The sequence below is a fragment of the Danio rerio genome, chromosome 20, assembly GCF_049306965.1.
Source record: "Danio rerio strain Tuebingen ecotype United States chromosome 20, GRCz12tu, whole genome shotgun sequence".
Classification (NCBI taxonomy): domain Eukaryota; kingdom Metazoa; phylum Chordata; class Actinopteri; order Cypriniformes; family Danionidae; genus Danio; species Danio rerio.
This window is the reverse complement of record NC_133195.1, coordinates 44,313,311-44,339,009: the sequence shown is the minus strand read 5'-3', so window position 1 is coordinate 44,339,009 and position 25,699 is coordinate 44,313,311. Positions and strand designations below refer to the sequence as shown.

The window sequence follows — 25,699 nt, the reverse complement described above, 5'->3', positions numbered from 1 at the left end:
TAGGCCATATATTTAAATAGATTTAAATGGCCTGCTACTTTTTGAACCACTATCGTAAGTTATTTTGATAGATCAGCACCAGATTTGGCTTCAGTACTGATTAATCAAATTTATATGCACAGATATAATTGTAAAGCTTCCTATAGAATAGGGCAGCACAATATATAATTTCAGCACCAATTTCACTACGTGCGCATCTGTAAGAGTCACATCGCAAGATATGCAAGGTTGAGTTGTGATTATATTTGAGCAGAAACTACACGTCAAAACACAGAAGATTTGAGGAGTCGCTGCAGAATTGAACCAGGAAAGAGTGAAAGTTTGTCATCTGCATGTGTTTTTAAGACCCGTGATTGTGAGAATTTTAAGAAAGTTTAAAGCATGTTAATAGTGCATAAAGTTTAATAAAGATTCATTTTGTTAAATAAGTTATATGATAAAGATTAAACTATTTTATTTTCCATTTGATTATTCAATTTTTGGAAGCAAATATTGTTAGACTCTCCCCAGAAAACCATAAACCATCGTTCATTTTTCCAACACATTTCTAAACATAATCGTTTTTACATAAATCGTGTATAACGATGGTTTTTTCTGTAGACTATCGAAAAAATATTTCTTAAAGGGGCTAATAATAATATAATACTTAATAATACCTTAAATTGTTTTTTATTATTATTATTAATAAAAACTGTTTTTTTTCTAGCCGAAATAATACATAAGACTTTCTCTAGAAGAAAAAAATATTATCAGACATACTGTGAAAATTTCCTTGCTCTATTAAACATCATTTGGGTAATATTTCAAAAAGAAAAAAATTCAAAAGGGGGTTAATAATTCTGACTTCAGCTGTGTATAATAAATAACATAAAATATTGGTAAATTTCATTTCACAAAAAAATATCCCAATCAATTTAAATTAATGAAATATTTTCTAAATACAGCAATTTGGGTAATCTGATGAAATTGTATTTAATCGTAGAGAAAAGAAATATTGCAATGTCAATTTTTTTTCCAAAATCCTGCAGCACTACTATAAAAAATATTAATTTAAAGGAGATTTTAGTTTAGTTTTAAAGGAGTGTACTCATATATGATAAGCACTTTATACTGACCAATTCTTAAACACAAATAACAATATTCATATTCAGTTTAAAAGCTCTTGATTATTCATAAAACATGCGAATACGAACCTAATTATGTAGAAATGAACTGTGTTTTAATCTCTTTTCAGATAATCTTTACAGATGCAGTTTGAAGAATAAAAATAAAAATTAATCAAATGTTGACGAACAGCTTGGTTACATTTAACTTCAAATAAAATTGTTAAGCATTTTCATACAAGTTCTTCATAAATCTCTTTAATTAAAAAAATAGCATGTGGAAAAATTCAAGAAAATGAACATCCCTAAGCTGGATCTAAGGCTGAATCCTCCAAATGGAGCACAGGCACAATACTGTAATTAGCTGAGGCAGTTTTGAATCTGTCACGCCTGTAATTTCACTTCCCCTTACGGCACCAGAAATGGTACTGAAAACAGCAATAGTAATGCCACTCCAACGTCATATCTTAAAACGTGAGAACTAAATTATGCTAACATTGCAAGGCTACGAGGTTCAGGGTGAAAATGTAGTCATCGACATAACTGCTCATTTCAGAAATGACAGTCATGCTGCACTGAAACAGAAGATGAAATGTCTTCTCTGACAAGCCTAGAGGCTGAAGCAGTCAGGAGCTTGATGTCAGTCAGCGGGTGTGATAAGACTGAAGTCCACTAGGTAATCACATGCTACAGCAATAAACCGAAGCAAAACAACTTTTCCTATGGCAGGCATTAGAGGAGCTGATTGTGACAAAAACAATTAACTCTTAAACCAATTCAAAACACTAAATTTATCAGTTCTTTCCGAATCTAAGGGTGCTTTCACACATGTTAATCAATTCTTTTGTTCTGAAACAGGAATTCAAATTGTTACAATGTTGCTCTTTGTTCTTGGTGCAATTCGCTTTCACATGGCAAAGTTTTTAAACAAAATATGGACTGAAATTGCTGTCGTTAATATTTTGTGCGTAAATAAAATTCACTCATCTGTTTCACAAATTCACTCACCACGGACACTACAACCTGATTACGAGTACAAATCAAAAAGCATCACTCCACTGTCAAAGTTACGTCACCGCTGTCACTGGCATTATTAATAAAGCCTGAGCCACCCATCAAAACAGTGCGCTTGCTGGGCACCCGAGCTCCCTATAAAGTCTATAGTTTCATTGCGTTTCTCTGTGTTTCTTTTAAATTAAAAAAATCCAGAAATCAATGATTCTTGAGGTCAAAAACGTAATAAAGCATTAATATGTATACAGTTGTGTATATTTTTACAGCAAAGCAATTTAAAAAAATGCAGCAAAATACGCCATACTTTTTGCAAAAACTCAAGCAATTTAGTCACAAAAACATTTTTTCTGCAAAATCCTGGAGGGACTGAAACTAGAAGTATTTACCCATAAAATAAAACAAAACAACATTAATATTATTAATATTATTATATTTATTTGTTTTAAACAAGTTCAAACTGACATTTTTTATCAAGTCCAATATATCATCTAACAATATTTATTAGTTTACACAATAATAAGTTTGTACATCCCTAGATAAAACTAGCCGTAAATGTCTCAAACTGTCTGTAATTCTCATATTAATACACTTGCTGAACATTAAAGCGGTTCAAATCCAGATTTAGAAAGAAGATTTGCTAAACTTCATAATTACAAGTCGTTCATAAACCTTCTAATTTTAATATTTACTACATCACAGAATAAACACAGAATCAGCAGAGAATCTGTTTGATCAGTATATACTGTCTACAAATGCCATATCTAAGAGAATATCACTCCGACCAAACAACATGATAGTCATACTTTATTTAAGCCAAGACCTCCAGAACTCTCGGGGAATGAAAGGTTATTGTAGTCCCAAGAATATCAAAGTCACATCAAGAGAATCAGGAGAGTCAGGAGATTTTACAGCAGAACTGAATCGGTCTGTGATCTATAATGCATCTGTCTGGCAACCAATCCTCAGAAGAAGTTTAGGTCATTCAACATGACAAGCATCCAAAAGATGACATTGAAAAATGCAATAGAGACGAAGCAGACCATTCATACAAGACACTAAGGGAAAATAAATACAGTATCTTTGTACTAGAATACTTTTACTGTTCTAAAATCAGTTATAAGATAAGAAAAAGTTTACAACGTACAAGAAAATTACGTTTATTGAATTCAATAAATAAAAATATCTAATTAGTTTGATAATGGTGTTTCCCAGTACTGGGTTGCAGCTGGAAGGGCATCCGCTGTGTAAAACATAACGTTGCATATTGGTGGTTCATTCGGTTGTGGTGACCCCAGATGAATTTAGAGACTGGGAGGTGGGAGGTGTTGGTGTATGCAGATTACTAGGCCACCATCAGTCGTGTTCTCAGAGGATGACAAGCTGACAAAACATTGCTGCAACTCTGATACAAGTTTTACTTATGGAGAAAATTGCAAAGCATTGCAGTGTTTGGGTGTTCTGTGTTTGTCTGAGATAATTAGTATAATGAAATGTGCACACTCCATACAGAGTATGAGGCTGATTGATCAGTTTTTGTCATGTGACTCGGGGTGCGCTCCCAATATGCATGCACAATCCGCACACCTCCATTAGAAATAACTAACTTGTGTGCAGAAAAGAAGCAATATACAAAGGCCACCATCATTTGCAATCTCAAGCAGTTGATCTTCTTCTTGCACACATGCTGGATTCAGTCTAATGGGTTGGCGATCCATACCATTGGCAGTTCATGGGTGCTTCACTGGGACTTTTCCCCTTTGTAAAGAAACTTTCCAATGACGTCTGTTTCTTATTCATTTAGCTTGCTTGTTGGTTAAATTGTGGCATTCAAGAGACCAAGATATAACCGAGAGAATACAGTCATTATTCAATTTAAAATATTTTTCAAAATAAAAGATCCTTCAGACTCGGATAATAAATACAACGGAAATAATTAACGATTTCGTGCGGAGCCCGGTACCAATTGGGTTGGGGACCACTGGTGTAGTGCATATAATAATGAACAATGCTCCCCTCTTTAAATTATGACTGAGATTAGGCATTGCTTTCCTGTGATATTATGTGAAACTTTTTATTGTCATTTTTGGAGTAATAGATAATACATAATACATTTTTGGAGTAATACAAACAATACATTGGAGTATTGTTTAACACACCAAATAATATTTAGCAGATCCCGGATGAGCCTCCAAATCTGTTACGAACTTAGTTAGTCTAGGGATGTGACTGCAACAGAAAATAAATGATTGGTGATGGGGGATGTGCAACGGCTAGAAACAAAAAAAACTGATCTCCTCAACCAGAATGACTTATGACTTATGACTTAAAACACCAAGGTCAAATAAAGAAAAAGAGAAGTTTATTTACAGGAGTCAAATGTAACAAACAAAAAAGAAGGGGAGGGCAAGGCCAAAGTATAACAAACAAAATCAGAGCTAACTCCTAAGAAAACCTCCTCCAAATTTAAAAAGAAACAGAAACAAAAATACATCCCCAGACTAAGATCATACCAGAAATTATTTGTCTGATCTGCTAAATATTTTTACATGTATATAAAAATTATTAGCTCTGCTTTTTTTTTTCAATTTTTTCCAAAATTAGGTTTAACAGAGCACGGAATCTTTCACAATATTTCCTATAATATTTTTTTGTCTTATTTGTTTTATTTCGTCTAGAATAAAAACAGTTTTTGATTTAAAAAAAAAAAAAAAAACATTTTAAAGGTCAATATTATTAAACAACATTTTTTTTTCTCGATTGTCCACAGAACAAACCATTGTTATACAATGACTTGCCTAATTATCCTAACCTGCCTAATTTACCCAATCATCCTAGTTAAGCCTTTGAATGCCACTTTAAGCTGAATACTAGTATCTTGAAAAATATCTAGTCAAATATTATGTACAGTTATGTAATGTTTGTTTTTTACACACCAAATAATTTCTGCTGAATATCGACAAAATTTCAAAAAGAAAGAAAGAATAGATCAGTTTATGCTTCATCTGAAAATGTTTTTGCTTCAGTTAAAATAACAACCAAGAATGACTCTCACAATCTTTCCTGGCATACCAAGTTTGCATATCCCCCATGCTACTCCTCCACATGACACAGCAGCAGCACACTATCAGCATGCGAGAGCCAATCACTGACTGCCAAATAAAGCTCCACAGGTTAATGACCCGCTGTATCCATAACTGCGTGCAAAAGCAAAACTCCCAAACAAGACACCATGAAAGACAATAGCTCAAATTGAGAAGTGAAACAGCAACGGCTCACACCCGATCACACGATAAGCACCTGTAGACAGCATGCCGGAGAACAGGTGCGGCTCAAGTGGGTGGACAGGGACATGTGTCTTTCTGGCAGAGGAGCTACGGTCGGCTAGCCTGGCTCACGCTACCACACAACCTCTCCATCTTCTTCTCAAGCATACAGAGCCATTGATCCCCTGCCAAAAAGCACTCTCCAGAGACAACCCGGTCCCACAGCTGAAAACAGGGAGGCAGAGTTAAGTTACAGCCATTTGCGTGGCTCTTCGAATGAGAGTGGAACTGTGGCAGCCGGCCAGTGGCACGACATGAGGTGCGTCCTCCTCCGGTACCAAAGCCATTCAATGCGTTCCAATATAGCGCTTTCTCAAATTGTAGCATGAATGGACAAATTTATGTCTGAAAAGAAGCGTGGTATCTTGGGACGCTCTCGAACTCGCTTGAGTGTGGCAAATGGGGAAAAGAAACATACACTTCTTGGCCCAAACATGGAGTGTAAAAGCAGACAGTTTACACTTGAGTTTACGCAACAAAATTGGAAAGGAAATACAGATTTTTTTATGCATTTCTGTAGTTTGTTTAAATGACAACAGTGATTTAGGAGCCAGCAAACTTTTGAAAATGAGATTCTAAGTTTGGCAATGCTTAATATAACCTTACTCCAAGTTTTTTAAAAGTACATTGAGATTTTTTTTTGTCAGTGCATCCAAAGTGTAAAGTGTTTTCCAGTACTAGAATAAGCTTCTCCGGTATGTAGAAGGTCTTTTGCATGCATGCCAAGTAGACATATGGCAATTCTCAATGCTGTGTATCATGATTATATAGGGCTGGGCCGATAAACGCTATTATATTGAATAGCAATAAAATGCATATAATATAATACAACGTAATTCAAGCGCCCAGTTAGACAAAGTTCAAATAAAATAAACAAAAATAAAAACATCAGTACAGTTCATTCTGCAATAGCAAATTGAAAACAATTTTTTTTTTTACACAAAATTATTCTTATGGCTAGGCTTTCATATTTTCACTCATCCCGACAAAAATACGATTTTTGTTTTTCAAGTAACTTTCATGTATGAAAATTCATAACGTCTTTGCACATTTTTTTTTGCTTGAAAATGATAGTGTAAAGGCTCCTACACACCGGGACGTTTTTTGTTTGCGTTTATCATCAGCGTTTTACGAGACGTTTTTCAGTGTTCAAACCTAATCGCTTTTCACTGGCGTCAAGCAGAAGACTATGCTAAATCACTCTTTAGACGTCAGATGGCACTGCACAACTATAAGCTTCTGACACCCGGTTATAACACAGAAGAAGTGGAGGAGCGGAAGTTCACAGTCACACGCATGTTGTTAAATTTACTGGTGACTCGAAAAAGCATGGATGGTTCAAGCAGCAGCTCCTGCTCTAGCGATGTAGAAATTATTATGGTTTACCAGTGCAATAAGCAGCTCATCGTTCAAATTGCCTCTGGGCATCTTCTTCAATGTGCACACACATTGACAGTTTTGCGCTTGAGCGCCTCCAAGTGATGTTTACGGTGACTTCAGCAGCTCCGTGCACATGAACAAAGGTGCCAATCTTATTGGTGGAGAAGGTTTTGACGTCGCGCGTCAAAACCAAAAAACGAGCATGAGGCGTTTTTTTTTTAAAATGACGCTTTTGCACGGGGCGTTTTGCGCGTTGGTGTGCACAATCACATTGACGCCGTTTATTTAGTTACAAGATGTTAAACGTCGACGGAAAACGCGAGCAAAAAACGTCTCGGTGTGAACGGGCCTTAACAGTTAAAATATACTACTGAATGATTCCTAGTTTCTATCAGATTCTTACTTGTTCTTCCTAAACTAGGAGTCATTTCTGCAGCTTCACCAAAACTTCATCCATGTTCAGCAGTCAGACAGCATTACCCCAATGACAAATCAGCAGAATTTGCTAGAGTATGTCACAGAAAACCAAATTTATAAAAAAAACAAAGCATCGAAAAAAGAAGTACATTCGTCAGTGAGTAATTTAGTGGTAGCACACCATTGGTCTAAAAGGTTTGAAAACTAAGAACCATGCAGTGTAGACAGTGCTGACTTTAGTGTTTTTATATTAGATTCAATTCTATCATTTAAAAAAAAAAATCTCTGAACGCGTATTCCAATATTAAGTGAACTACTCATTTAATTTGCATATTTGTTTTAAAGCAAGTAATTGGTGTCTTTGCTAGGTTTACTACTGTGTGCTTGTCTTAAATAATTGCTTGAAGCAGTATTTAAATAAGGACTGGTTCACTCAAACAAGAAAAAGTGTGTCATCATCACTAATGTTGTTCCAAACCTTTTCTTTTTTTTCTGTAAAAGCAAAATAATGTGCTGGATGCTCTTTTTCTTGCAATTACAATGAATGGAAACTGAAAGTGGAAAGCTTTCAAGCTGCAAAATAGAAGCAGGGGCACCATAAAAGTGTACTGTGCATTTTTTTGCATTATTTTCCAATTCTTCTGAAGATTTACAGTATGATAGTGTTGTGATATTATGAGAAGACCAAAAACTAGACCATCAAGCCATCAAGATGAGAATAAGAATTAGATTGAGAGTAGAATAAGATCAACACATCCAAATAAAATATCACTCAAAAGAATGATGTCAATGGAAAAAAAGACTAAGGTAATTCATGAGGCCAATCTATACCTCATTCAAAGCTATTATTTGGCCTCAAACACTGTCAAGTTCAAGAACAATACAGCTTTGAATTGATTCCTCCACACAATACAAATGTGTCCTGCATTTGTTTTGTTACCCTATTAAAGTAATGCATGGCTATACATTTAACTATCATTTTCAGAAGACACAAATGCCATTAGGTGTAACAGTATATTTACCAAAATGAAAATAAAATGACATTCTAAATTTTACAAATTAACACTATTGTTCAAAAATAACGTTTTACTCATCTGTAAGCAAGAGGGTTTTGTAAGAAAGTGAAAAAAAAAAAACATTGTTACATCCAAAGACAAAAACAACCAAAATCAGTACATCAGCTCACACTTCAGTCAATGAATCACACTCAAATATATATATTTTTTTGCTCGTTCAAAATACTTATTTAAAATGAGCTGAAACAACACATTTTTTGACATTTCATTGGGACAACTTAATTTTTTTGTGTTCAATCCACATAAATTTGTTAGAAATGTTAAGTCAACTTAATCAATTTGTGTTGACAACATGAATGAATTGTGTGGAACCCTGCATTTTTTACAGTAAAGCCGCCTACCAAAAACAATTACAAATAATAAAAAATATAAAAATATATAATTAAATAGATAAATATAAAAAAATTATCAATAAATACATAACAAATAAATATATAAAAATAAATAAAGAAAGAAATACATAAATAAACTATAACTAAATAAATAAATAAACTAAATATCAATATTTACATAAAGATATAAAATAAATAAATGAATAAATAATGAAAAATAAAATAAATAAATACATTAAAGTTTAATAATAAAATAAATAAATGAATAAAAAAAATAATAAGTAAATAATAAATAAATTATAAAAATAAATGAAACATTTAAATAATAAATAAATACATAAAAATAATAACAATAAAAAATATGTTAAAAATAATGAAAAATAAAAATAAATCAATTAATCAATTTAATAAGTAAAAAAAGAAACTAAAATAGTGTTGGTTGGTTACCACATCAAGAGATTTTGAAAAACTTCAAATATTATAGAAAAATAAACATACAAGTCCAGCCATAGACTACCAGCAATTGTAATTAAATTAAGTGGTCAGTGCATTTACCAGGCATTCATGAAATCATGCAAACTTGTAACACATGAAAGTAAATTTCAAAATGACATGAAATCTACAGACCAAAACCATCACTCCAGCAAATAAATCACCTGTATCATGCATATGACCAATATTGTCCAACTCTGCATCATTAAGCACATTCATTCATTAATTTTCCTTTAACTCAATACCCTATTCATCAGGGGTCGCCACATTAGAATGAACCACCAACTATTCCAGCATATGTTTTACGCAGCGGATGCCCTTCCAGTCACAACCCAGTACTGGAAAACACCCATACACATTTACACATTCACACATGCTCATACGGCCAATTTTGTTTCTCCAATTCACCCATAGCACGTCTTTAAACTGTGAAACCCACACCAACAAGGGCAGAACACAGAAACTTCACACAGAAATGTAAATTGGCCCAGCCAGGACTTGAACCAGACAGCTTTTTGCTGTGAGGAGACCGTGCTAACCACTGAGCCAGCATGCCACCCCTTAGCACATTCAAAAAGCATTAAAATGGCATATTATGTTTCAATCAATGGCAATTCTCTACATAAGCCGAAGCCTCCTTCAATTACACCAGGGAAAACGTGCTTGCAATTTTCGAAATAAGCCAGAGGCACCAAAAGCAACGATTTCAACCTTGAATTTACACCACAGTTAAACCTGATGTGTTGTCATAAAATGGAGTTAGACCTGTAGCAGTCAGCTTTCAGGATCTCTGACCCACGAAAAGAAAACTCTCTCAGATTCAGCGAAGGGAAAAAAAAATCAATCTTTCTGCTTTATCCTTTTGGCTTCAAGATGGGGGAGAAAAAAAAGGACAGACATTCTGAAAGTTTCGTAAAAACCACAAGCAACAGCCAGCACATGAGAGACTACCCTACCTCATGGATTTTTCCCCCTTTAATTGTAAGTCAACCACTAAAATGGCACATATTTTCCTATAAATGCATGGATGTCAGCAGTAATAGATGTTACACTTGCTTGACGATCCTCAACAGCCCGTAGACAAGAGAGACACATATTGACATGACCTTTTTATTAGTGATGGAAAACGGAGCAACATGATTTAACCCTCCTCAGCTGACATGTGGCAAAGCAATGAAGACTTTGCGAAAGGATAATCGATTTTTCCCTCCCCTCCAATACATAAAACGAGGCAGTGACATCCATTATTTGTTTAACAGGCTGTGTGAGGGCAATAAAACACCCCGAGAGCAAATATTTAAATGAAATTAACGCCTCGGAACGCTGTAGTAAAAATGGCAGAGTGAACTTTTACCAAATTGGTGTGTCATTGCTTCAAATAACACTTTCTTAATAGATCTGCGCTTTATGGCTTGGGTTGATTTTTTATGGTTCAATGAAAGTGGATTGTGCAAGTCATAAAAACCTATTCAAATTTGTTGTAAGAAGCAAAGAGGGGAAATGGGATTAGTGCTGACATGCTTCTGAGAAGCTTTAAATTTAAATGCGTATAAATCATCGAGGGGAAGCGAAGGTTGAGTTGTATGGTGCACCAGAAGGTTATTGTCTAGTATTGACCCGTCCTCGCTGGAATACAAGGAGAACTTGGCTTGCATACAAAAGGCCATCTACATATTGGAGGAACTGTTGCTGCTGGTACGTATGACTGCCAAATAAAAGAAGACAAACTGTACTTGTGGCTTGCAGCTAACAATTGGGGGATGTAATATTTTGAATCTCAATGTTTTCTTACTATAACAATAGTCAAACAATAAATAAATTAATAAATGACACCAATATCACCAGTAGGTGTCGATTAATGAATAATTTAATGAATAATTTGTTTAAAAAATTCATTCAAAGCTGCGGATTCATTTAGGGGGTCTTTTGGAATGATTTATTGAAACATTGACTCACTTAAAGAGATTCAATCAGAATTCAGTGTTTCTTCAAGATGCATATTCTACTCTAGCTTTGTTTGAAGCTATTTTCTTTGAAGGAAAAGAAAAGGGGGGGGGGCGTTGTGGGCAGCTTTTAAGCACTTTTTCAAGTACCTATTTTTATTTTCAAGACTGACACAACAAATTAATACAAATTTTACAATTAGAAAATAATATAACAATTAATTAATTAATAAATAATATTATATTGATAATATAATAAACATGTTTGTGAAATGTTTTATTTGTTCATGTTCTCAGAAGGAAGAGAACTGAACATTTGTGCTCACATTAAAATACTATTACATTGCTACAATAATAGAAATTTTAGTAAATAATACTAATATTGATTAAAAGTACATAGTACTCTTTTAGTTAGTTACATTTGAACGAAAAAACAGCTTTTTTTTTCTTTAAATGTAAACTTATTGGAATGGTTTAATTGTTTAATCACAAGACTACATATATAGGAATTGGCACTAACAAAGGAACTATGGCCAATTTGTTCTTTTATGACAACTAATCTTTTTAAATACCACTGGTAAAGCTACCCCATACACCCCATATAATAGGGAGACTTTCTTTGGCCATTTTTCAAACAATATTTTCAAGCTTTAAAAGGTTTTAAGTAGTTCTCCTGTCCTTACGTTTCCTGTAAAACTAGACAAGGTCGACTTTGATTGGTCATTTTTCATATTAGTCATATCAGCCCTTGTGAATCATGGTGTGGGTTTTTCACAAACATTATTTTTTTCCGGGGTGAAAAATGCATTCAAAATCTCCTTGTCATTTTAAGCACTTTCAAGCATATTTCAACAAAACAAGCCAATTTTGATGGTATTGTAGGACTTGAATTTCTAAAAACTTTTTGATTTTGACTGAAATTATATTCATATCATAATAAATCGCAGACAAACTAAACATTGCTATGGCAGTTTTTTTTTCAAAATCGTGCAGCCCTAATTCTAATAGATTTCACAACATAATTTTAAAGAAAGAGATAAGACCAGGAGAAACACATGGCAATCGTGTATATAGCAGATCTTAAACATAATTGAATGAAATTTTATCATTTGCACTTGTTTATCATTTGCACAATTCAACGTATTTAGGCGTAAGAAATGTTATCCTTTGTAAATTTAATAAAGTATAACTGTGCAGAAATATTCATACAGTATAGACTTTTGCAGCTGTATTTTTAAATCAATAATTCAAAGTTTGTACCTGAATACTACTGTATTTGATTGCCCTCAAAAGCATTTGAACACTATTTAATCACACTTTTGTCTTTGCTCTTTTATATTTATTTATGCTTTTGATTTGTTTATTACATTTTATGCATAATTAACTTCCCTACAGAATTATCCCAATCCATCTTATTTAAAAAAAAATTCCTTCCTAATAGCAGTTTTCAAGTCATCTGGTGAAATTTTATATACAATATATCGCAATATTTAATCGCTGAAAAACAAAATCAATGTCCGATGTATCCAATATCATTCCAAATAACAAATAACCCACCATCACAGGATTGAATTATATATTATAATTCATATTTAAATAAATTTTTCAGATTATTACAGTTTTATTGCATTTTCTTGCTAAAATAAAGTTGGCCTTGTGAACAGAATATGCAATTTTATCCTACCAACCCACAAACGAATTGTAACATAAAAATACATAAGAAACAGCTTTAGAAAGCAGAGCTGCTAAACCACAAACCAAATGTTAGCATAGCTGTTAACACACACACACACTTAGCTCAACCGACTACTTTATTTATATCTGAACAATGATGAATGTGTTCACCATAACCTACAGTAAGTGTTTTTAGCACACATTGACAGATTCTTCATGCAAAGCCTGTCAAAACACAATCTTATCTAAACACACTGTTGATTATTTTCGTTGAGTAAATGCCGATCATATTGACTCATTGTTGCATCCTCTCACACATCTCCTGTTCAATTCAAGCTTTGTCTGGGCAGATGTTTATTGCTCCTCTAATCAGCACTGGACTCTGATTTTAGAGTACTCAATTACTGCAAAACCAAGCACACACTATTGCAGGACAAGTGTCCCAATGCTGCCTGAAAACTAATCTCTCTTGCGTTATCCATTTCACGTTCATTTGAATAAATCTAATATCTGTCTTAGTGTAAAAAGATTGTTCATTCACAATAGAAAACATGATGAAAAGTCAAAGTAAAATATGCAGGGTTCAACACAATTCATTTAGGTTGTCCCAACACAAATTGATCAAGTTATATTAAGAAATTTAACTTTTTTATGCGTGCGATCACACCGGTGTGATCAGCCTTAGCTGGTTCCGGAACCCTACGATCACACCAGTGTGATTAGAACGTTTACAGCACACATCATTAACTGCTAAAATAAAAATCTGATGCAGCACGATGAGGTACAGAAAGTAGTGCACAGAGCTTCTCATAAATCCTAATTTATCCATGTTTTTAAACAAGTAACATTTATTTTAGGTTTCAGGCATTCAAATACACATGACTGCAAGCAAAACATACCATTTAATGTTTGCAAAATACACACGAATGTCTATGGAGACGACAATAATTTTTTTTACCAATATAACTGGACGATGTGCTTTGTTCACATGAGATGCACACTGTTTAAGTTACTTGAATATTTTCTCTATTCCTCTCCCAGATAAACAGTGTCTTACCTTCATGCATTTCGGAAGAAATTATGAATAAACATGAAGTAAATCCAGAAGCTTGGATCTCTCCTGCGATTGTTGCTAAAAAGGCCACAGCTGTGATCAAAAGTTAACGAGAAGTATCCTCAGCTGTGTCCCATCCAGACTTCACTGGATTACAGGAGAGGGTCAAGTCTAGATGGGATACAGCTGAGGATACTCGCGTCAAAAAAGCATAAATTTTGTGACACTGTACAACACATCATTTTTTTACATTACCGTAAGGGTTGGGTTTATGATTGCGGTAGGGGTTGACACTAATAAAACACAATTAATGCGTAATTTAAGAAGTAATATAAATACTTCTCGTTAACTTCCGATCGCAGCTGTATCCCTTCTGGCAACAACTGCAGCACCCTTTACTAGTCATATAACAAATAATACGATAATTCTTACGCTTTTTAAAAGACATATTTTTAAAATTACATATTTGGGAATCGGGGTATCAAAAATTTCACAATATACTTAAAACATTTGTCAATATTCACAGAAAAGAGCAAAAAGAAACAAAATATGATATATACATAGATCATTGGGGCTGGTGGGTCAAGTGATAAAATTGATGTGTCACCATGGCCCATTTGGAAGGCAATGGATTCTAAAGGTGCTTTCACACTTGGTTCAATTGCCTGGTCTAAAAAAATTCTAGATAGGATACACGGCCGGCCGCAGGTGCAATGTGCACATCAATATACAGTAGACTCATAGTATACAGTAGTACATAGTATATTTTTATGACATTGTATAACAATAATTCATATTTTTACACTAATGTGACAGTTGGGTTTAGGATTAGGGTAGGGGTAGATGTTAAAAAAATACAATTTATGGGGTAATTAAATAGATAACATTAATAATATTCTGTACAGCTACTTTTTATACGGTCCTGTGACGGTGGGTTTAGGGTTGGAGTGGGGCTAGATATTAATAAAACACAATTAATGGGAAATTTAATAAACAACAAAAAAATGTATCTTACTTCCGGCTGCAACGAAACGATTTTCCTCGTTTTGATTTTACTGAAACTTTTGGTTTTGTTATCAAAACGTTCAAGAGTTCGCACGAACCCCAGACCACCTCTTTCAGGCTCAGGCTCAGGTACTGTTACATGTGCACCCGAGTTTAGAAGTCAAAGTCCACACAAGCCAAATGTACCATACTCTGATATCAAACGAACCCGGGTGCGGGAAAAAGTACTAGTGTGAGAGCACCCTAAGTAACGGTAACAAAAGAAATGCAGAAGGGGCAGCTGGAGTGTTTAAAACTCGCGTGTGAAAGGGTTAAGTGGATTGAACATAAAACAATTATGTTGTCTAAAAAAAAAAACTCAAGAATTTAAACTCATTTTACAGTAGTTTGAAAAAATAGAAAAATCCTTTTTGGAGCGATCCTTGCAACAAATCCGATGTGACATCTGAAGTCAATTGTAGATAACTCTTTGTGTAGCATTTTCCAAAGTTTCCCCTTGCTGCTAGCATCAAAAGCAAAATAAATTCAACAACGATTAACCCTGAAATATCTGAATGTAGTTTTCTGGCCACTGGAGAACATATCTTTATGCTCAGAAAGATCCAAAATTAAATGGAAAAGGCCTAGAATGTCTGAGCACAAACTATGCATGAAGCAGCGAAGATATTGCTTGGAGGCATCCATTACATTTCTCAGGACCTAAGGTCAGTCGGACTGCTTCCGGCTAAAAGTGAGACTGACCCAAATAATCTAAGGACCGTCAGTGGTTCACATCTCCAGACAACCTAGTCTGATCACACAGAGGTTGTGCAAGGCCCAAAGATCGTGCTCTCCTCTCCATCAGCAGATTCTACCTCCAACATCCATGCCTTATTCACAAGTAGTCAAATGAAAGAAAGCCAAATGAATTATTTAGTATTAAAGCACTTCAGCTTTCAGGGGGGCACTATATGACAGAGAGAAAATAAACCAACTTGGAATAAAAGCCTTGAACTAAAAAAAAGAGAGAGAGAGAGAGAAAGAGAAACCAGAGATACAAAAGAGACTATAGTAAGCTACACCAAAAGACAAAAAGTGTGTTCAGGTGTTTTGCTCGTGGTGCAAATTAAAGCCAAATAGCCAACGGCCAGGAAAAAATTATGAAATCCACTAGGCTTTAAGCTGAACAGACAGAAAATCTGGTCTCCAAATCCGCTTACAGGAAAAAAAAAAAACATTATCAGCAATATAGAATTTTGTATAAATGTTGAAATAAGCAGTGGTTCTCAATTCTGTTCCTCGGGCCACCCCGTCCTGCAAAGAGTTTGTATGTCTTTCTTATCTGACACACAAAAATCAGTTAATGGATCTCTCAGTAAAGTAATAAATAAGTTTTTACAAAGTTTTTACGTGTTATGTCACACCATATCTAAACATCTGATTCCAAAGAACTTAGACTTATACGGACACTGTCGGTGATGTTACACATTTATTCTTGTTTCTAAAGAAATGCACGAAGATAGGCTAGGCCAGCAGTACAGCGCATCTGGTGAGCAACTCCCTTCAGATTAATCCACACGCATGACCAAGTTCATTAAAATTGCTTAAACTAAGCGTTCAAACTTTATGAAACATTATAAGGGAATATGAAATTAACTAAAAGGCAGAAGGAATTCACTGTGTTTGACAGCTTGAGACATTCTCTGGTTTACAAAGTCTAAAAATTAAACACTCGAAATGACATGAAACTGTGGAGGAAACGTGGTTAGCGTGGTGGTTACAATGAAAACAGTATTTTTCTGCAGTAGCCTAAATAAATCTCAAATTAAAAATGCTTTTACATCAGCTGCATTTACAAATATAGCCTAATAACAAACTATTCTTAAGAAATGATAAAAAAAAAAAAAAAACACAAATTTTTACTTTGTTAACTCCCAAAACACCGGTGACTCATTTATGTGAATGTGTTAAAGAAAAAACGTAAAATTTATCTGATTATTTAACTGCATTTTACAAATCAAAGAGGGTATTTTCAACTGCAGGAACACAATAAACCAAGAAAGATCCCTACTTCTGCCAGAAAAGGCAAACATGTTGAAGAAAAAAGGTTAAATACGGAGTCATTTTCCTTCAAACCATTGTACATTACATGAAAATCTTTATTTATTTGTTTTACGATTAATGGTTTTGCTTTATTTTACATAAAACATAATAATAAAATAAATAAAAAAACACTACAAAAAGTACCGTTAAGAGAACCGTTAAAGTATCAAACCGATAAGTGGTATAGATGAAAGTAGTATTAAAACCTTAACAATACCCATCCCTATATGTCTTTTTGTCCACAAGCAAAATGCAGTAAGAAAAAAAAAACCAACAACTATATGCACTTTTAACATTCTGTAGCCTACCCTGGCCTATATATGAACTTTTTACTCTTTAAAAAAAATGCTGAGAATCTTGGCTCCAAGTTCACCTTTAAAAATTTAAGTTTCTTTTTTTAGTAAATTGCTCCACACACTGATAACCTATGAACATCTCAATGAGAATTAATTTATCTTATTAGCTTGAAATGTGCATAATTAATGATGAGAGGAATGAGGTCTGAGCGAGAGGAGATCTCCGATATTTATAATGAATGAGAGGAGCTCAGAGCCCAGATGGGTGTGTGTGATGTGGCCTGCGAGCAGTTCCTGCGGCAGTAGAACATTTCAGGTAGAGGTGAGAAGTCATGAACAAAGGTAGTTCTGTGGATAGTGAGTAAGGCATACTGGCCACCCTAAATGCAAACAGATTCTATTTGTTAACCATAGCTAAAAAAACATGAACAAATACATGGGGGAAAGGCATGTTTGGAGCTTTGCAAACTTACAATGAAACGGCAATTTTCAGCTTCAACTGAAAAAAAAGAACTTTTCAATTTTTACTGACAAATATGGACTTTTAAAAATCTATATGTCTTTTTTGTCTGTGCTGTTTTTGCTGATGTGTGAACTAAACTACAAAATGTAGAGCAAGATTTGTGTTTATTACTTTTAAGCAAATTATTATACTGATAGCACTGGTTAACTGAACAAGAATGATCATCTCTTCCACTTGATTTAATACTAATTATAGCAATCAATTAACATGAACAAACATCATAAGGCATGTGTAAAGCTATAAACTGACATACTGTACACTAAGAAATTGATCTATAAAATAAAATCTACACCATAATGTAAATGACCAACCCATGTAAATATATTAAAACGGTGAATAAAATACACAATTACCAAGTTAAAATGTCAACATGAAATGTTATCAGAGCAGACATAAAGATATCTTCATGCAATTCAAAAGTGAAGACTTGTTTTAGTTTGTCAACTATGCAAAATACATAAATATTGCTTTTAAATAATACAAAAAATAGATATTAAAAGAAAATCACTATCACCATTTATATAAGAACATATTTAAAACATTTATCCATCGTTTTGTTTATGCATAATCAATTTACGTAACTAAAAATATAGTTTCAAAATAAGTTTAATATACGTAATAAATAATGTAATAAACAATTTTACTTTACACTCAGATAATAGAGTAGTTAAAAAGCATGAACAAATACGTGGGGAAAGGTGTGTTTAGAGTTTTGCAAACTTTCAACAAAACAGCAATTTACAGCTTCAGGCCGTTTTAAAGAGTGGATGTTGTTGACTGAAAAAAGTGATGTTTATTTAGCATTTAGCATTCTACGCCTCATGCACAAAACATGGGTAAACTATTTCAGTTAAACACGTCAGCAGTGGGTTTACGATATTGACTTTTCAATTTTTACTGGTAAATATGGACTTTAAAAATCAATGTGTCTTTTTTTTTGTCTGTGCTGTTTTATGTTGATGTGTAAACTAACCTACAAACTGTAAAGCAAAATTTGTGTTTATTACTTTAATATAAAGCAAATTATTGCAATTTTTGATTATATCAGCTCAACTGATAATACTGGTCAACCAAACAAGAATGGTCATCTCGTTCACTTTACTCAGTACTAATTATAGCAATATTTTAACATGAAAAAACATCATAACGAATGTGTAAAGCAATAAGAAATGTGAACGTAGAATGTACACACTAAGAAATTGATCTATAAAATAAAATCTGCACCATTATGCGAATGACCAACCCAGATTTATAGAGAGATTAAACTTTTGAAACAACTTTTTCACAATTTCAACATGAAAAGAGCAGAGCAGAGATTAAGATGCCATAATGCAATTCAAGTGTAGACTTTTCTTTACAGTTTGTCAACTATGCAACCACATGAATAAAATTGCTTTTAAAAATATTGTTTTAATTAATAAAAATAAATAAAATTAAAAAAAAATCACTGTCACCATTTATATAAGGTCATTATTAATTTTATTTTAAATAATTTATTTTATAATACATTTTTATGACTAAAAATATACTTTAAACATAAGTGAATATTATGTAATGAATAATGTAAAGAATAAGTTAATTTTTCAGAATTTTTTTTAAAATATCGTTATTAAATTTTACTTTATACTCAGATAATATAGAAGTTTAAACAATTCTCAGTATTTTACATCTACATTTATGACCACTCTTCTTATTTATTAAATCAACACATTTCCAACTCCACCACATTTTAGGAACAATTTGAAAGGTGCCTAAACTCCCACAAGTATCTTGTATTTATTTCTCAAAATAAGTTATCTTTTCCATTGTCATGTTTGTAACCATGTCTTTTAGCCAGCATCCTATTATATTTGGTGTACATACATTTTTCCCAAAGTAAAGAAATAATCTGATCTTGAAGAACACATATTTATGAAAGCACATTTATTTTATTCAAAAGTTTATGGACTGGTGATCAGGCAAATTTTATTCCTTTTACAAAACAATAAAAAAAGCAAAAACCCATGCAGAGAGTAAAAAAACAGAACAGCCCTGTAAATGTCACTGTAGCCTATCCATGTTAGATGTTTCCGTTTCCAGCTTTGGGTTATAAAAGTAACAAAAAATAAAATCTCACAGAACCATTTTTTGCATCATAACCTTGAGATCAATTTATTTTCTAAAGGCAATTCTGCTCCTAAAAGGTCAGGGTGTCTGGCGGGGCGAGACAGAGTGCCCACAGTCGTGTCTGACAAGTGAGACCCCAAAGGGTCCAGCTGTGACTGTTTGTTTCCCTCATGTCAGCGATCAATGGATGAAATCCCGCTATTCAGGGGTGAATTATCACCGTTCTCATGCTGAGCCTCTGCATTAAGCAAGAGAGATGAGGGGCTTGTCTGATCCACAGGAACACCAGTGCACTTGTAGAGGAACATTGAGGCTTCCGGATGCACTAATGTGCTTAACTCTTTAACAGTTTAATCTTGGCATTAAAACTTATCCAACTCATTCAACTCTGAGAAGTAAACATGTCATCATTCCACTGATAGCCATAAACAAAGTGGGTATAACACATTTAGGCCTGTCACAATAATCAATATATCGACTTGTCATGCAATATTTGTATATGCCCTCAATTTTTGGAGTTCCGATATAGATTTAAAAATTCACAAATAACATTAAAGCCATTTTATAAGGACATTTACAGTTTACCGATGTCAAAGTTAACAATTAGACATTTAATGTATAGGAAATTTAATAGGATATATAATAGGACATTTACATGATTTCTGAAACTAAATTACAGAATCTAAATAACATTAAGAAGGAAAGACATTAGTCTTTTGAAACCGTTTATAGTAGGCGATATTATCAGAATCAGAAAGAGCTTTATTGCCAGGTATGTTCACACATACAAGGAATTTGTTTTCGTGCCAGAGCTTCTACAGTGCAATAAAATTACAGAGACAGGACAAAAAAAAAACATAATAAAAAGATTTTAAAAAGAGAAGTAGGCAGTAAATGCAAATATACAAATTGACAAGTGCATGTACAGGTAGGTATACATTCCTATATTACAACTTTAATATATTTTTTAAAAGACAAGCAAGTAGTGAATGCAAATATGCAAATTGACAAGGGTATGTACAGGTATATAACTATATTATAAAATTTAATGTGCAGATGTTGTGCTAATTGGCATGTAAAGTATGTTGTTAAGGCTGTTGTATAATAATTCTATAATCAGTGGCATAAAATGATCTCAAAATGACAATGATATTAGTTATTGCAACAATTTCTGTGATAATATCTCGCACAATGAAAATGCTTTATCATGTTAGGCCTAACGACATTATAAAGTAACATGTTCCTGTATTACAATTACATTTCCAGGGAATACCGATGTAACATTACATTTTAAATGATTATAAACCAATTACCGTTACTAAAGTCAATGTAATTGTTACTTACACTGTAAAACCCAAAAAGTTAAGGTAACTCAAACCGTTTGAGGAAACCGATTGCAACAAACTTAAGCACAAAAACAAATTCAAATGAGTACTGTGAACTTAATTCATTTGAGTGAAGCAATTTGAGGACAGTAAAACCTGATAAATGAAGATAACTTAAACCAATTGAGTACTCTAAAACCTAAGAAGCTTAAGAAACTCAAACCATTTGAGTTAAACAACTAATCTATATGAACACTGTGAACTTGCTCCATTTAAGCTGAAGTAATGAGGTATTTAATTAACTCATTACCTTCAACACCGGGTTAAAAACTCTTTTAGTAGAATTAACTTTCAGTCAATTTTGAGTTACCTACACTCATTTTATTTGAAGTTGACTGTTGGGTTTTACAGTGTATTAGACATGGGACGTCAACTGGTTTCAAGGTTTACCACGGTTTAGAAAAGTCAAGGTTTTAAAACCGCACAAATTTTCTGGTATTTTTACGACTATTTAATTTTTTTTTTTAGGGCAACAGTATCTAAAGCAAAAGGACTCTCCAAAGCGAAGACCTACTGGTCAGCCCACGATTCAGCAAATTTCTGAAAAAACAAATCGCTTGTACAGCATCATCCAGCATTCTATAGACCTAAACAGTGCAGTGGCTTCATTTATATACAAAGAAAAAAAGGATATCCAAAGATGTCTTTAGACATTTGAAAAAAAAGACTTATTTTAGAGCAGTAAACACAATACCGGGTTAACATGAAATCATCTTTTTTTAAGGTTTTATAGGGTTTCAAAGTAACTTGAAAGTAAAGTAATTAGTATTTGATTACTTTTTACAAGAAGTAATTACTAATGTAATCAGATTACAATTTTCAAGTAGTAATTAGTCAGTTGTAACCTATTACTGCTTTTTTCAGTAATTACGCAACACCGACCATAAATAACTGTGAAAGACTTGTGAAAGTCGCAAAATTCATTTTAATGACTAATTTTTAATTTAATAACCAAATAATTCATTTTAATACATGCAAATATGTGCTCACTAGCATGCAAGGGAGAAAAATAAAAACCCCAAAAAAATAGGGTGATATTCCAAAGTGACACAATGCAAATTCGAAGGACACGACATGCACAGACACCATTTTCTTATGCAAATAACTGAAACAGACACGCATCATGTAACAAACTAGGAGGAATTCCATGTAACCTCTTAAAAAAGGATAGACATAAGGCCAATACAAGTGAAAGGTGATTTTAATTTATAGCCTTACTATGCTGTCAGTTTCCATCTGCATCTTTACTCTAGCCTGTTTCAAAGTGAGCAACAGAGTCAATCAATAGCAAATTTAATTTAATCAAGCCAATGCAAAGTCTACATGTCATTTAACTCATACTGAGGGATTAATAGACTAGATTGACACTCTAAAAGCATCCATCCTGACAGAAACAAATAATGACAGCCTTGCTTAGCATTCTTTACGAGCTTACAGTACATATTAAGTCATTTTAACCAATATTTTGAGCTAATCTCAACTTCAGATGAAGGAATATCCATCTATAGTTTTAAAACCAACACCATTTTTGCAAAATCAGTCAACTTATTATATTTGTGCATATTATAATGTATTTCCAAAGGTAGAAACGTTTGCAAATATAGTGAAAAATGAGATGAAGACATAAAAAAGGGCAACACAAATCCAAATACATGTTTAACAGTATAATAATGCATGGTGCAGGGGGACAAAATGGGCCATTAGAATGTCTTTACATTGGATATTATTAGTCAAGCAATATATATTAATAAAGCAACTGTGCCCTTGTAACAGAAGGAGCCTTCTTAAGCTCAACAATATAAAGAATGTGGCTTACTACTGTCTGAAATGACAACATTTCAGTAATATGATGATGCCTCATGCACCATCACTATATAATTTACACAGTTTATATGTAAACAAAAAATGTCCTGGCAATGTAAAAAAGGCAAACAAACACAACAACAGCATTTGTTGTTGACTAAAACTATACTGACTGACCAAAAAAGAAAAGAAAAAAAACATGGAAAATACCAACTACACTACTATAAGTGAAAAAGGAAGAGCGGTTATTCCATTTAAGTTATGTATGTATGCTTGAAACCCTGAAAACAGGTAGTGCTGAAATATAGAAAGCAATACTTTCACTACAAATATTGCCGGAAAAAAATTAAAGTACTGGTTAAAATGCTGTCAGAAATATTTAAAAACTAGGAAATACAGACTGAAATAGAGGCAATGCGCGCACACACACACACACACACACACACACACACACACACACACACAAAAGTGCAAAACAAATGCTACTTTTTCATATTTCACTTTTTCCTGAAATACTCACAAAACAATATTAGTAAATGCTGACTGAGCTTGTGAAAATTATTATTTTTCTTTTTAAAATGTCCATAAATTGTATGCATGTTAAATACAGTCAATACAATGTGATATTCAGACAGAGCACTAAATGCTAAAACTGACAGATATTTTTGTGAATATTTATTTCTTTTTATTAATTTACTAACTTATTATAGACATTATTCATTTTAAATTCATTCATTTATCTATATATTTATTAGTTTTAAATTAATTTACTGATTTATTATTACTATATTATTCATATCTTACTAATTCACTATTATTTCTGTCTCTCTCTTTAGAGCTGTTAAAACGGAAACTGCCTGTTGGTTTGTTTTAATGTGTTTGTTAGTAGTTAAATTTAACAATGAATGAAAAAATGTTCATAAAACACAACTAAATGGAAAACGGGGGGGGGGGGGGGGGGGGGGGGGGGGACAGCGACTATGAACTGCAAACCCTACAGAAATAGAGTCAGTAACACTGACAAAAGCAGAAAGCCTGTCTGAACCGCAACTGACAGGCGATGCTTTCCGAAACAGAAAACTGACAGGGGAAAAAACACTGACGTAAACATGTTGACTAAACATTGACAAGGTAAAATGCAAACTGAAATACAGAGTGAAAAAGGGGGGAGCACGGACTGAAACACTGTCGGCGAGTTTCCATGTCCAGCTCCGCGAATGACCGACAGAAATGAATGAGCGCGCGCTCAGCTGTGAGTGACAGGACTTGTCCATCAACCGACCTGTCAGAGCATACAGGTTCAACAACACCACGTTTGCTTATCTACAGCATTACACAACACCACAATGCATTCATTACTCATTGTTTAGCGAACTGCTTCCTGAAACTGACTGGCAATAATTTCCTTCGGTCTCCTGCCACCAGGACTAATAACACGCTACAGTGAGAAAGTTGTTTATTTACACTACAACATTTGACATGAAATCCTACAAGAGTTTTTGTAAAGAAGCATAGGTATAGAGTACTAAAACACACAATACCTCTTTAATCTTGGCTCTTTTAGCTTTAATGTCAGGATCTGCGGGCTCGTGCCCTGTTGCTCCAGGCGGTCGCACGTACGGTACGAACGGCAAACTGTCATCTTTCACCGGTCGGTTTTGCTCAAATTTAATCTTATCGTTGTTGATGTCCTCCTTGATCTCGTCCGGCCGCTTCTGTAAGGTGTCCTTGGCTTCGAGCAGCGCTTTTTCGTGGTCTTTTCTGATCTTGGCCAAGATCTTCTCATCTTTGCCCGTCCCGGTGCTCGTGTCACTGACCGTACCTGCGCGCGTCTCTGCCTCCACCGAGGACGAGCGGAAGAAAACTCCGCTGAGCAGCTTAGAGGAATCCGGTAAGAAGAAGATAGCTCCGAAACACAACGTGATGAAGGCGCTGAACACTAAAAGCAAGATGAATTTCTCCGTGAGCCTGAAGGAGGTCGGGCTGGCGGACTTCCTATTCGGAGTGGCCGTGAAAGGCAGAAGAGAAGCTACAGGCATTTTCTTCTGCGTTTAAAAGCCCGTCTAAATGTGTCAGATTTTGGCAACAAAGTAACTCCCCGATCACCTTGCGCTGCGCCGCGTTGGGTACCTGTTACATTGAAGTCGAGGTGTCCGAGTAGGACGCGGTAGATCCTATGAAAGAAGTTGATCCCACTGCGCGAACGGGGTCCCAGCAGCCTCAACTGAACCGATCACGCCTGAAACACATCTGTGTAAAGTCTCGTTGGCGGAACGGAAGGAATGGCAGGGATCCATGATTGACAGCGCGCCTTGGCCAATCGCTTTGAGCCGGCGTTGCACAAGTTCGCGGTGGGCGTGGCTTCCGGATTCAGAGTCCACGAGCGTGATGTCTTGTTCAAACTTAATTGGTTATGGACTGGAATTATTCATTGTGGTGTCACGATCATAACGGCGACATTAAAAAATCCTTATGGGAATGTAAGGGCTGGCCAGGTTAAGTTGTTATTTTTAATTCAAACTTTAATTATTATACATTTTCCCTGTGCAGTTGATTAGCATTTTAATCAAAATGCAAAGTAATCCATTTTTTGCCTGTAGCTCCAAATCTAGTATGAAATGTAGTCAGTAGATATGTAATCCAACAAATAAGGGAGATACATTTTAAGTTTTTTCATAATATATATCCTAC

General features: G+C 34.1%; 1 protein-coding gene across 1 annotated transcript in view; it reads right to left on the bottom strand.

The window, feature by feature from the left end:
- man1a1 (mannosidase, alpha, class 1A, member 1) overlaps positions 1-25,264 on the bottom strand; it is a 217,232-nt gene extending 191,968 nt beyond the window's left edge. Inside the window, exon 1 of the mRNA XM_689343.11 lies at positions 24,550-25,264. Coding sequence (XP_694435.2) covers positions 24,550-25,047 — 498 coding nt within the window. The 5' untranslated portion in view covers positions 25,048-25,264. The remainder of the gene's footprint in view (positions 1-24,549) is intronic.
- Between the last annotated feature and the right edge of the window lie 435 nt (positions 25,265-25,699).